Source organism: Athene cunicularia (genome assembly GCF_003259725.1).
Source record: "Athene cunicularia isolate RWA chromosome 12 unlocalized genomic scaffold, athCun1 chr12_part1, whole genome shotgun sequence".
Taxonomy (NCBI): Eukaryota; Metazoa; Chordata; class Aves; order Strigiformes; family Strigidae; genus Athene; species Athene cunicularia.
The window spans coordinates 21197474-21211644 of record NW_020799116.1 but is presented as its reverse complement, the minus strand read 5'-3'; the positions used below and the strand labels follow the sequence as shown (position 1 = coordinate 21211644).

At 38.8% G+C, this 14171-nt stretch overlaps 1 protein-coding gene across 2 annotated transcripts in view; it reads left to right on the top strand.

The window, feature by feature from the left end:
• Positions 1–14171, top strand: part of VGLL4 (vestigial like family member 4) — an 81815-nt gene that overhangs the window by 48504 nt on the left and 19140 nt on the right. The window contains exons 1-2 of one of the 2 annotated variants that reach the window (XM_026857453.1): positions 7096–7153; positions 7376–7565. In XM_026857453.1, coding sequence (XP_026713254.1) covers positions 7108–7153; positions 7376–7565 — 236 coding nt within the window. In that variant the 5' untranslated portion in view covers positions 7096–7107. Of the gene's footprint in view, positions 1–7095; positions 7154–7375; positions 7566–14171 lie in introns of those variants that run through there. The other variant, XM_026857452.1, reaches the window with a different exon arrangement.

Genomic DNA, 14171 nt, shown 5'->3' with positions numbered 1-14171 from the left:
AAGTACAATGAATCTGAGGAGCTTAGCAGTTGTACCATCATCAGCTTGTTCAGGAAGGTGTTACTGTCAGTTTTGAAGTTAGCTGCGGCACTTCTGACGGTTTCCTTTATGTGCCAGTATATTGACTGTGGCTTTTACCTGAGCAAGGGTTGTGTGTGTATGACCACACATGGTCACGGGACAAGGGTAGCCAGAGAGTGACGATGTGTCTGTGTGGGACAGTCCACTATTTTGTAATTACTGTAGGTCTTGCTTGCATGCCAAGCCCCATGTTAGTGGGCAGGGCTGGGTGGCCCAAGTCCAGCGCCGTAGGGAGCCAGACACGTGCTGCTCTCTGTACCTGGTCGTGCTTGGTGGCTGCTCAGCACCGCAGCTTGCCTTTCTTTTGTACAAGCCTCTGTAATGCATTGAGCAAACATCAAATGGTAACTTGGGTTAAATTTTAGTCCCTCTTAACTGACCTTAAATGTTTGATGGAGGGCTTTCCTGGGAGAGCTGTCAGAAAGGAGAGCTCTTTGGGAGCAACCCTGCTTCCTGAGCAAAAACCCCATCCTCAGGCTTGAACGGAGGGAAATCCTGTTTGGACATTGATGTTAACAAGTATTGTAGACATTCCTGTTGCTATTTATCTGGAGATCAGTGTAGTCTAGCATAGATTGCATTTAAATCTTGTCTGCCAGATAATTGGAATCTTTCTTTAGCCATAGTTTACATGAGTACAGGTACTCTAAGCAGAAGAAAGGAACGATATTTAGACTTTCAGTTCAGACAGGTGCTGCAAAAGTTAGCTAAATGGGACATGTTCTTAAAGGGAGATCTGCAAATTTATGAAGTAGTCTCATGCTCTGCAATTGGACCTAAGCCTGAGTTCATTATTGGGTTGGAATAGAACACAACCCCACAGTCACAACTGTTGAGGTGTGAAAATTGAAATTTGACAGAGGAAATATTAAGGAGCTCTGCCAGACCAGAGCATTAAAATTTATTCCATCCAGCTTGCTTTGTGGCATATCTGCTGCCCTTCTTCTTTCCATGTCATCAATTTCTTGCCTACTTACCAAGATATTTTTTTACGGGGTGTTTTGGGTTTTTATTTAACACCAAAAATGTATTAAAAGGAGACTCTGTTGGTACCTGGTTACCAGAGTGAAGAGAATTTATTTCAATCATAGTTTAAGTGGTCAGCAAAGACATTTTACTTCTCCTATGTTTAGGAAGTCGTTTGTAGAACTCAAATATGTAGACATATAAGTCAACTTACGTATAGAGAGTATACATATTGTATTTTCTACAGCTATGCTTTTACAATATGATGAGAGAGAATATAAGGTGATGTAGTCAGTTTTTCACAGTACATTTGAAGAAGCAAATACAGTTACAGTTAGGTTTGGGGAGGCAACTGTGCCATTTCCCACCTGCCACAGTTTAGTGTTTTGTGTATAATACAGAATTTTCAATATATGTTAAGTTGAAATCTGCTTTAGCCTGTGCTGCTCATCTCTGATTAACAATATGTGGTTTTTTTAAAGGGTCCTCAAGCAAGCATGCCTGCACTCTGCAAGTGATATCACTGTACCTAAATTGTGTTCTTTGTGCAGTCTTTTGAAAGAAAGAGGAGGAAAAAGTGGGTGGAGATGATTGAATGCAGAGGTCACTATTTTATGTTCTTGCTTGCAATGTCAAGCATAATGTGTCCTTCATTGGCAGGCATGGTCAGATGGAGGAGCCAGAACAGAATAGTCGATTTAATCTCTGTATTTTGTTTTTGGCCATGGATTTTCTGGCATACATATCTCTGCACAGTGGTAGCCAGATCTTGGTTCCAGGAGTAAGTGCTTTTCATATGTTTTGTAAACGGAGGAGAACGGGACTTTGCCAATTTTGCTGTACATGTATATGTGATTTTTTTGGTTTCTGTTAAATTAGCTTTTTGTCATATTACAAGAAAGCCAGTAAAATATGTGTCAGATAAGTGAATCAGTCAGTTGGCTGCTGAAAGAAATCTATCAATTATAATAAAAAATATTTCCAAGATCTAATTTCATAGTAGTGTTTTATGATTAGGCTGTTCTCATTAATACTTAATTTTTGTTGTTCCTGTAGTTTGCTGTTTTATTATGCTTTCCAGGTAGGCCTGTTTTATATACTACAAAGGAAATACAGACTACTGTGACTTTGTTTACATCGTTTGGCAGAATGTTTCCCAGAATTAAATTTTATTTAAACTCACTTTAAATCATATCTTTTATAGAAACTGCAAACCAAAAATAAAGTAGTGGTACAAAATGATGTTTTTACATAACGGATCTTTTTGTTTGTTTGAGTGGGGGTTATAGAAATATTCAGCAAATATAAATAATTTGTGACTGCTTAGGATATCTTTTTTTTCATGAACCAGAGATTTACTACTGAGGAGTCTGAATGGATTAATTAATTTTCTTTGGTCAAGCAAGTGAAATAAATCTGCCTTAAATTACATACTTTTAAGATTGTCTGAACTATTTCACACAGACTTAATTTCTGGGGAATTTCCCAATTTCAAGGATATCAGTCCTCTTACAATGTATAGTATGCTGCGAAGTGAGACCCAAACTAGGCAGCTGACAACATGTGCAGATTAATTCTGTACTGTGATTCTTTTGTTTTGATAACTTGTTTTGATGACTTGTTGAATTGAGTAATTTGCAGTGACTTCCCTGCTTGGTATTTGATATCTCAAATCATGTGATTTTTGTCCACGAATTGGAATTTTTATGCCACTTATCCCAATTTATGTTGGCACAGGCTGACTTCTGCGTTTGAGATGGCAGAAGAAAACGTGCAATAGTTTATAAATTCGTTCCAATCTATTTGCAATTTAATCTCATGATTGTTAGAATATAGGAATAGAAAATAAAACAAATTTCATTTTATAGTATCCTTTTCACATATATATAGCTTTTGTGAATGTCTTGGCTTTCCAGCAGAAATGTTTCATATGTCATGAGAGCTAAATTTTGATCTTGGATCAATAGAGAAAACTGCCCTTGATGATCTTCATGTACTGTTGATTCCTGGGAACGTCTGGCCCTAAGAACATGAGGCAGCCCCTTTTACTAATGATCTCCTTTTACTAATGTCTGCATGGAGGTATTGGAAAAGGTAATTAAAGGTGTAATGCACGTTAATTAGAGTCTGTTAAACTCTCGTGCCCATGGTTTTATTAATTAAAAGAGTGGCCTAAGGTCTTGGTAATTCCATCCAAGACCTTAAAGGTAAGGACCCTGTTAGCAGACATCACAACCGAGGAATTTTTTTTTTTTTCTTTCTTTTCAAAGTTAATAAATGTGTCCTGAATTTACTCTTGTGGACAAATCCATTTGTCAGATGTAGAATGGAAAAGTAAAATGGGCAAGGGCAGTGCTGGAATTTTCTTTCAAGGAGTTCTATTTCAATCTCTTTTAAGGACTGTATCATGTCAGTCTTCAGCTGGAAAGACAAAGCCTTTTTTTTCTGGATTGTAATTAATGCTCAGATTTTATGCATTAATAGTAGCCAGCGGGAGAGAGGAAATTGGGAGGGGGAATAGGATATGGTAGCCATGTCTTAGTGCAGCCCATACCAGGTTGCTAGGTCGGAGAGGAAGGAAGCTAGCTGCCAAAATAGTGTATTTTTTTTTCCAGTCTTTGGTAACTCCTGGAGTTCTCAGACATATTTTGAGACTTCTCTGGTGTCTTGCTATCAAATCCACACTTGTAAAAACATGATTTTTGCTGTTGTGATGTCTGTATTGCATGGATGTTTCAGTAGGGACACAGATACTGCAAGAGAAAGGCAAACAGTGCTGAAGATCCACTGTTTACAGAGGACTGTCCTGGTGGTGTATATGTCTGAAAAGGGCCGTGCTGGTTTTACAGACATTTAGTTTGCACGTATTAATTTGAATTGCTTTCAGTTTAGGCTCCTAAGTGGTTAAAATAAAGAACGTTCTTGCTGACTGCATGGACTTCTGTCAACCGAGTGAGCGCAGTACTGCAGTGCTGCTATATAGGCAGACACTACGTCACGTTGTTATCTCTGTTTAGCTTGTCTGTGCTTTATCATGTTGCCTAACAGTTTTAATAAAAAAAGAAAAAAAAAAAAAGAGACTAGTATGAATAGTTGTAAGTAGAACTATCTGAAAGCAGCAGATCTGGAGTGCCTTACACCAGCTGCTTGCTGAAACAAAGAGAAGTATTATGAGAGGCACAATAAATGTGTTTGCTATCTCTGCTTTCAGTTGCAGTGCAGACACAAGCCGTCACAGTAATGAATTTTGAAAACTGGAGTTTGGACTTGGGGAATTTTATAAAACACAGTTGTTTTATCAGAGTCTTGTCTTGCCAGCTGTATGATGCGAGTCTGGTTACCATGGAGTGTGGTCAGTTGGGGGAGACAAATGTAGTCAGTAAAACAGCATTTTGTGTGGTAGACTCTGCTGTGGTTTCTCCCTCTCTGGTTTAAATTCAAGTTTGGTAAGGAGGAAAGTAGTGGGGAAAGAAGTTGCCTTTTTATTTAAATAAAAAGCATTTTTAGCCCCAGTCAAACTTACAGGCCACACGAGAACTCCTGGTACAGTGCAAATACAGTATATGACTCTGCTGTTTATCCCCATAAACAGTGTAGAGATATTTTTCCTCTTGATCTCCCCCTGTTATCTGGACTCTTTGTTTGGTATTGCTCTCTGCTTGCTGTGTTGTCTGCAGGGTGGGCTCTGCAAGATGCTGAGCCCCAGCCACTTGTCTCTTCTCACGAGGAGGGTACTCGGTTTCTTCCAGCCTGTCCTGGAAGAGCTCTCACTGCTCCTGCCTGCTCACTGCTGCCACCTCTTTTAAGTTCTGTTAATTTGATGAATTTTGGCCCTATGGCCCTGTGGTGCTGCAGATACACTGGACAGTTCTTATATGTTTATCTGAAGGCCCTCCTGCCCCCTGCATAGTTACCACATTACTTTATGAGTAAGAAAATGCATTACCAAATTTGACAGGCTTTAATTAGAAGCCATTCCTTTCTTCACTAGATTTCTTTAAAATGGGTTTCTTTATGTCCAACAATAGCAATAACATTTTTACCAGATTTTGTACTCAATCTGGATGTTAATATATAAATGCTGTTGTTACCATACATATAAGAAGATTAATTTTTACAGGTTTTTTTAAAGAAGAAAACCCATTGAGGTAATTGTATAGTATCAGCCTCCTAGTTGCTATTTGGGAAAAAGGAAAAGTTTCTAACTTACAAAATTGGACAGTGTCTATAGAGATTTTTATCTTCTGTAAACACCAGAGTTAGCTTTACATGGATATTTAGATTGCCTGTGTTCCTGTCATTATTTGCTCAGGAGAAGCCAGTAGGAGTTAGGTTCCTACATGGAATCCATAATTCCTGTAACGGAATTTTGTGTTTGAATCTTCAGAAGTGATCTGAGATACTGCAGAGGAAAGAATTATTGCGTATGGGTGGGATGAATGTATCATAAACCTTAGTTGATGAAAGTTTATCTTTTGACATTAGTATTAACTTATTTTTCTCAAAGATAGAAGGGAGATTCCTCACTGAGAGAAACTGGTATGATGTGGTTTACTTCTAAAATTAAGTATGTTTAGAATATGAACACTATGTAGGTGGAGGTTTCTACTGGCAAAATATAAAGGCTGAAGAAAAAATGCAGAAATTTTACAGATATGAAGATTATTTCATATGAGAGGTCCTTTTGATAAAAACTTCTCCTGTGACATTAGAGTGGTTGCAGGGGCTTCCCAATTAACACTTTGTTTTGAACAGGAGGGTGTCTGGATGTCTGTCTAAGAGCATTTGCAGTAGAGCACAGTTTTTACTATTTAGAGCTGAGATGGAAAGTTCCTATTTAGATTTGGTGCCAGAGTCTTTAATAGAAATCATGACTTGTGGTGTATTATAGGCCAGTGTATATTTGCTAGTTTATATTATGCTGACTAAATTGGCAAAATGCTTATTTTTACTGGTAAACATTCAGGAGGTTTTCTCCTCACTCGTTCTTTTTCCAACAAAATAGTATTTGTCGTGTGTGGAATTAGGGCAGCATTTTATAAATCATCTGCCTCAGTGATGATGTGAAAATGTGTGGTGGCATACAAAGATTTCCATTGTCAGGTACCTCAGGGCTATAGATGGAGTTAACTTTATCCTAATTTTAGTTCTGGAAATTATGGCCATGTAGAAAACAAAATGCTTCTGGCAGTGTAGGAAAAATACAAACTTCAAACTCTAGCAAAAGTGGCTATTTCAGGAATATTACCAGAATAGGTAGCCCTGGTTAATTTAGCTCCTCTCCAAGCCCCTTACGGAGCCCCCAAAGCATTTTTTTTCAACATCTTTGAATCCCTATGAGGTCTAAATATGACCTGTGGCTGTAAGGATGTGAGTTCCAGTAAAGTCCATAACTGCTGGTGAAATTCAGCACTGTGCTTTAGGCTATACATTGAGTGAGACATTTAATTGAAATGGGAGCAGTGCTGTGGCACGCTTCAATGCCCGCTTAGTAACAATATGTGAATGTGTTTATGCACAAGCTAATTGTATCATTTCTGGAATTATTTATACACAGCTCCCACATGCAGTGAATGGCATTTTCTGATAAGTGTTAGATTATATAAATTTATATTCTACTCACTACTCTACCATCAGTCTGCCTAGTAGAAAATTATCATTCTGAAAATTGAGATTTTTGTGATTCTTGTGCTGAAGAATTGTTCATTGTTCCAAACGTAGTTTAAAGGTATAGAGGAGGACATTTAAGGACAAACTTAAAACTTGCATCAGCAAGGTCCAGTTTTTTCCCTAGTTTTTACCTTGCACAGTTATATACCAGTCAAGCTTGGTTTGGACAGCTTTTTATAAAAGGAATCATTTGAGAATTTGAACGTTTGTTCAGTTTTAGATCTTGAATATTTGGCATAAATGTGAACTGTAGCCCTGGAATTTCTAACCACAACCATAAGAAAAGGAACAAAGCGTGTTTCATTGCGAATAGTCATGCTTTGCAGAATGAGGTAATGAAAGTTCAGTGCTGGAATGGCAGCTTGTAAGGAGGAATGCTTCTGAATAAAAATGCTGTTGGAAAGATGTGTTAACTCAGCCTTTCAGATCATCTGGGGTGAGTTGACCCCTCTCACATTACCTTTTTTCAACTGTTTATTTCATCATGAAGCACTAAAGTATGGTTTATGACACCTTATTTATCTTGCAACCATGTTATATTTGCCTGTGCAGACCTGAATCTGGTTGGGAAATTTTTCTGCAAGAATGTTTTCAAAGAGAATGCTGTTTTACCTCTCTTTTTCCTGTCGTGTTCATTCTTATTGTCTCCTTCCTGTAGGTGAAGCAGCTCTAAGAGGGGAGCCCAGAATGCAGTCTCTTCCAGTATCCTCTGCTCTAACCAACCATCGAACAGGCCCTCCTCCTATCAGTCCCAACAAGAGAAAGCTCAGCATGGACCAAGGGGATGATGAGCTAGACTGTGAAAACGACCATGTTTCTAAAATGAGTCGAATGTTCAATCCGCATCTGTAAGTGTCTTGCTTTTATTACCTCTGGTCCATAGATTTTAGTGCTATCCTCTTAATTTTTGTGTCTGCTAAAATCATACTGCGTCTAAAACTTTGTGCTAGATTTTTCCATTGTTCCAGTTTGTACGATCGATCGGTACAAAGACTGGTGTGATTAGATGGGTCTTCTTGTTTTCTTTTGTTTTCATACAGCATGAAGTAACAGGAATTAGCTCAGTTTAACTATTTATAGTAAAACATACATAGTCACCTTGCAATTTCTAAAGTATTGTTCATTTGTTCTTTGTAATCTGCTCATTTTGCATCCCCTGGTTCTCTCTGTACTCTCTGCTGATGGGGGTGGGGAGGCAGAAGGAGGGGAAACAGAAGTGCTTCGCATTTTTTTGAGGCCGGGAGATTGAGCCAGCTGCTCCATAGTCTGCCTTGACAACTGGGCAAGCTGCAGTTGTTGCTAAACATTACTTAAAGGATTGCACCACAGCTCTGACAGTCAGATGTGGAATTTTTCATACAGGTAAGGTGTTGATGAGTGAGGTGTATGTGTTGGGTAATCATCAAATGCCATTCTTGCTGTGTTCTCATTCCGGGGAAGGCAAGTCTGGTTGGCATGAAGCGTACAGGCTGAGAGACTTCCTTCCATTCTTGGCTGGAGGAAGTGATGGGAGCGGCTCAGCCGTCCAGGGCCGCCCCATAGCTGTGCTCCTTTCCCTGCTGCCTCAGCTCCTGCAGCCTCTGCATTCCTCGCATTCCACGCTGCTGTGGACTGTTGTGTTCAGTCATAAGATGCGGACAGAGGTATTTATCCTCAAATAAATCACTATAGTGTTAGTCAGAGGCTGGGCCTGTAGTCTGCAGTCTTGGAATTTGTTACAAATCAGGAATCCAGCACTGAAGTAATGCAAAACAATAAAAGCTCACAAGCAGAGAGGCGCTTCTCATTTACAACATACCTTGTTCTTTCTCCTAAAAACTTAACTGTTTATAGCCTTTCCTTGGAGCTGAGAATGCTGGTATGGGAAAGAGTTGTATGCTGCGTTTCTGTGGCATACATACATGGCACAACTGAAGAAATTCGTGGCGTTTTTGAATTATTAGGTAACTGTGGGAAAAGGTGTGATTTTATTTTATTTTTTTTTTAAAAAACACCAACTCATTTGCTAGTGATGAAATAAAACACAGCTGGCAGTTACGTACATTATAACACTTTATACAGTGGAGGCCATAAAAATAATGAAGTCTGAACCAGTAGAATCATGTGCAACCAAGGTTCAAGGCTAAAAGGTAGAGGCAGTTACTTCATGAGGTCTCTTAGACATATTTTAAAGCTATCTGGTCTTTACCAGTATGGTATGTTTTTACTCATCCACTATGGTACCTTTTTACTCAATAGATTCTTTCTGTGATTTTGTATATGAAATGTACATCTTAAAAAAATAAATAATAATAATAAAAAGCACTGGTTATAAATAAATATAATATAAATTTAAAAACCCTGGTGTTCATGTGATGGGACAGTATTTCAGTTAAACCATCTACTGCAGATGAATCATAATCTAAAATAGCATACACAAAGCCATCTTTTTTCTACTTTATTTTGTAAGTTTGATCTGGCCATATGAAAATATGCGTTCAACTGAATATTATAAAAAAACCTTTTGTGATGTATCTGAAATAGCTGAATATCTGTGTATTTCAGATATATCGTAAAAGTTCACAAATGTTTTCTGTATTCTACTCCCATTTCCCTGCCATCATCACCACTGAAGTTATTTTCTTGAATGTTTTTCATATTTTCCCTCTCTTTTGGATTATGACATTTGGGTTTAACAATAGAAGTGGATTACTCACTCTGTGGAACTGTTGTAAAATTTTTGTTTTGGAGATAGGAAGTATGTTGTAGAAGCTTGACTTGTTTGCACTAAAAATAAGACAGTAGATTCGTAGAAAGAAATAATTTCTGCAACACAATAACAGCAGTCACAGTCACATTGTAGGAACTTGGGGTTCTAGAGGTATAAGTTCGGTAACATTCAATTTAGAAAACAAAACCCGTAAGAGGTGTGGAGCATAATATGGAGACTAGACGACATGATAACTTCGGTGCTAGCAAAGACATTTTTGTGATTTGGACTATGAATATGAAATTTAGAGTCTGTGTATTTTGAACTTTTCAGGACACAGTCCCCTGAAAGCACAGGATGAAAGAGTTGGTGTTACAGAAACTGGACATAACTGCTCTAGTCAACATTAGGGCTGCAGACCACGCATCTTTGCCACATAGCGGTGTTTAAATCCGTACTCCTGGGTGAATGTCATCAGTTGTTCTAAACATCCAGATGGGCAGATCTTTCTCATTTGGAAGTCAGTGCTTGGAAGACAGAAGTCTTTATAACTGCGAGCAGCTCTTGTTCAGACATTTGGGTCTTTGTGATTGTGTTGGGAGAACTGTGAAGCACTTGTATATTCATCCTCTTAACACCAGCATATTGTGGTTGGAAACATAATTAAATAGGACGAGAATTGTGTGCTGTGGTTCATTATAAATGGTAGAACCTCTTGTTAGGAATTGGATGTTAACTCTTAGGTACCAGCGCCCTAGCATTTCAGTCACTGGGCTGCAGTGGGAATGAATCCACTTAAATGCTTTGGATACTTTATTAGAAATCCAGTGATGCCAACCTTCTGTGTGGGAGTGGAATGCTTTGAGATGTTCCCTGCTCAGGTGTAACTCCCTAATGTATTGCCTTTGATTAGGTTCTTTGAGTTGTATTTGGGCATGTTTACTTTTATGATGGAAAAACACAGCTTTTGGAGTAAGGTCTCTGGAGGAGAGTGAATCAAATGCCCTGGCAATCCTACTATGTTTCTAAAATATGCAGTGGAATTCCTGTGCAAAGAAGAATTTTATCAAAGGCTCTGTTTTTCAGAAGAGATAATTCACAGCTTTAGGGTAACAAAGTATACTTGAGACCTTGTAGATTAATTCTTAAAAAGCAGTCTGTGAAACTGCCTGTCTTATGGCAGTGTACTGAACCGTATTTATACAGCTTCTGTATTTTTGTGGTCTTAGACATTACACCCATAAGCTTCTCACTTGAGAAAAACGAATACTTCCACCCCAACTGTGGAAGGCACTGTGATATAGAATTGCTTTATTTGCATTTCACACTTTCTTGTATGTCCCTCAAATGTTTTACTTAAAATGCATTTATTTGCTAAAGTAAAATGTGCTTTTTGTACCATACGTTATTTTCTGGTGCTTTGTGAAGGAGAAGCAAGCTTATTTTAAGCCTCAAGTTGAAACATGCCTTTGTTTTCTTATGACTTCACTAAAATCACCTTGATTTACAGAAGAGTAATTAGGAACTTGATTTATATAAGAACTGCTAGCGCTTTATGTATGGGTAAAGTGGCTGGAGAGCTCTACCAGTCTTTCTTAAGAAATGAAGCTGCTTTGTTATATTTCCAAGGTGTATTTAGCATTTCATGGCAAGTCCTGTGTAAAATTAACTCTCTCTGAGCATTGTGATGTAAGGGGAATGTGAATGAAGTGTGTTGTACCTTTAAGTGAAGGTCTCAGGCCTGACCTATGTTATGTGGGTTTCTTGTTTGTCAGGCTGGAGGCATTTTCTCATTTTCACAGTTCAGCTGAAAACAAAGGCCTCCTTATCCTTGCAGGGAGCTCTTAAGAGCTGACATCAGCCTTTTCCCAGCGGGCATCAGCTCTGCCGTAAGAGTCCTTGCAGGGAACGGGGAGCCCCGGAGCATTTTATTCTCATGGCATTTTGTTTGCCAAGTAGCAAAGAAAACGAGGAAATGAGTAAAAGAGCACAAAATTTTAATTATTTTTTAAAAATAAATGACACTGGGCTGGTTTTGCTTCACTGGTTTTTACTCGGAACTTGCAAGTATGCAACTCTTAACTGTTTTTTGGCAAGGAACAGTTATGGCTAATACTTTATACTTGTGGTCTAGCAATTTTAAAAATAGTTTTTATGCTAGCAACTTGCGGGATCGAGTCACTGTATTTAAGGTTCAATTGAATTGATGTCACTGACCTCTTCAAAAGGATTAAGATTTTGTATTACTGGTAAAATTACATGTGAAACTGGCCACTTGGATTTGTATTGGGAGGGACTATTATTTCTGTTCGCTTGTCGAGTACATCAGGCTAGAAGTTGGCATTTTTGGTTTGGGACAAGCAGGCTTGTGAATGGAATATTTTCCCCTCGGTCTCTTTGTCATAATTCCCATTTGGTTTGGTGGCATTCGAATTGCAATGACAATTAATTTCTATATGAAAATCAGCTTACACCAAAAGCTAAGTAGATGTCTGAGGAATAATTGTCTCTTGATTTGTGTGATATATAATTAGGCTGCTTCTTGTAATAAAGATCTACACGTGACTAAGATCTTAGTTTTGGACGTAACCATACAGACCCAGACACTTTTGTTTCAAATTCTAGGTTGAGTCTTCACTTCACTACAGTGAAGAATCATGGCAAATCCATAAAGCCAGGCTAGATTCCTGGAGTTTGGAAGATGACATATATCCTAAGTTTTTTACCATGAATATCCAATGGAGTTTGTTCACTTTATGACACTGTAATAGAAACTACCCTGGCATCCTTTGTAAAAAAATATTTCTTAAGCTGTCCAGCTGTGTCCTCTTCAAGCTTGTAGTAGCTCAAAGCAAGGAATTTTGAGTAAGATTTGAAGTAGGCAATAAATGACGCTCCTTGTTAGAGGAGGACTCTGTCACCTTCCTCCTTACCATTGCCTGACCCTGGCTGAGTGCAGGGTGGAAATGTTCTGCAGAAAATCAGGTCCCTGTTGTGGTGGAGGCTGGCTGCAGCTCCAAGCAGGACTTGAAAAGATTTAGTACTGGGTTGCAGAGGTAGCGTGGGAGTTTTCAGAAAAGTTCTTTGCTGCTAACTGCTGCTTTTTCGGTTCCAAACTTCATGTGGTATTAAGAAATATGTTTACACTGTCATTTTATTGTGACAGATTGGAATTGAAAAAAAACTCCAACACACACAACTCGGAACACCCAAAATGTCTCTCATTTGCTTGCAGGCATCTCCACTGAGTTCTCTTGGCACGGATATGCCTTTGAAGTATTTTAGGATTAACCTGGTGTTTTCAAAGCAGTCCTGTTGAAGCTGAAATGCTCTGTATTGCCAATGGAACTGTTACAATGTGGCCCTTGTTGATTACAGCGGACAAAGGATTACAGAGCAGGTTTCAAACTGCTTTTCCTTTTTTTTTTTTTCCTTTTCTTGCATGCACTGCTTGAATGATGGACAAAATCAATCAGATAGAGTTTAATATTTATTAATGGAAATTACATATACACAAAATTATTCTGAAATAGTTTCCAAGAGATGTACATTAAATTGAACTTTTAGAGATAGACTTGAAAGGGCTAATTTATCTGAGTTAATATTTAACGCTGAGTTTTGCAGAAGTTCTTATCCAAGGGGGAATTTCAGAAAGTACTCAAGTCCCTTTCAGTTCAGGAGGGTGTAGCCAAGCACACATGAAATGCTTGTTATGAACAGTTTCAGGGCTAAACTTTGATTGATAGCTTATCAGTCCTTCACAAAAAGACCTGGTCTGCCCAAATTTAGGTATCTGTTTTAAGTAGTTGAAAAATCAGGCAGTGTTAGCTCAGGTGTCTCCACTTGCAAACAGAAGGGTTTTGTTGGCTGGCTCCAGAATTCTGCTTTGATAGAACATTTTACGCTTTCATTTTCCTTCTTTTGTGTAAAATTTCCATCCAAACTTACTTTGCATAAAACTTCCATAGTATGTTAAGGCTCCGGGGTTGCCTTGTGAAGCACAAAGCCGTGTTGTCACGGCACGGGGGATGGATCACCCGCGTTCTGGAGGTGGTGGGGCGGGCTGCGCGCAGGGCAGTGGGACGCGCACCCCTTGGTGGTGGCTCTACCCAAGGGGCCGTTCTTCACTGTCATTAAAGGGAGATTTTACGTTGCATAAATTCTCCTATATCTATGTGGGGGTGAAATTCAACACCAATCCAAAAGTCTGATAGCTAAGCACGAGGCAAGAGCCAGTTAACATTTACAAACATATTCTAGATGTGTATCCTAACCATATGGAAACAAAGGTTTAATCTCACTTCTCTTTATTTAACCATTTTCCCAGATGTTTCCTGCAGTTTGACAGATGTACCATTTACTAGAAAGTTATGCTCTTGAGAATTAGAATGTTATGGACACGGTTGCTATAGACAATGACTCTGTAAGGGTAAGATTTGGAATAAAACATCACATTAATTTCTAGTTGAATAAGTAATTTTTTTTCCCCAGACTGAAAGTGCTGGACTGGACAGTCCCCTTTCATTTTCTCTCATGCTGTAATGCGCTACATAACCACGCAAACTGGCTTTAACTCATTCCTGCAAAATTGCTGAGTGCTGACTCTGAATAAACGGCATTACTTTCAGTGTGGAAAGGTGCGAAGTATTCCTCCGGCTGTTTCTAACATCCGCAGCCATCTTTACGCTTCAAGTGCGTGCCCTGGTCGCCGGGCAGCGTTTCCCCGCGGTGCCGGGTGCCGGCTCTGAGGGAGCCCGCAGACATG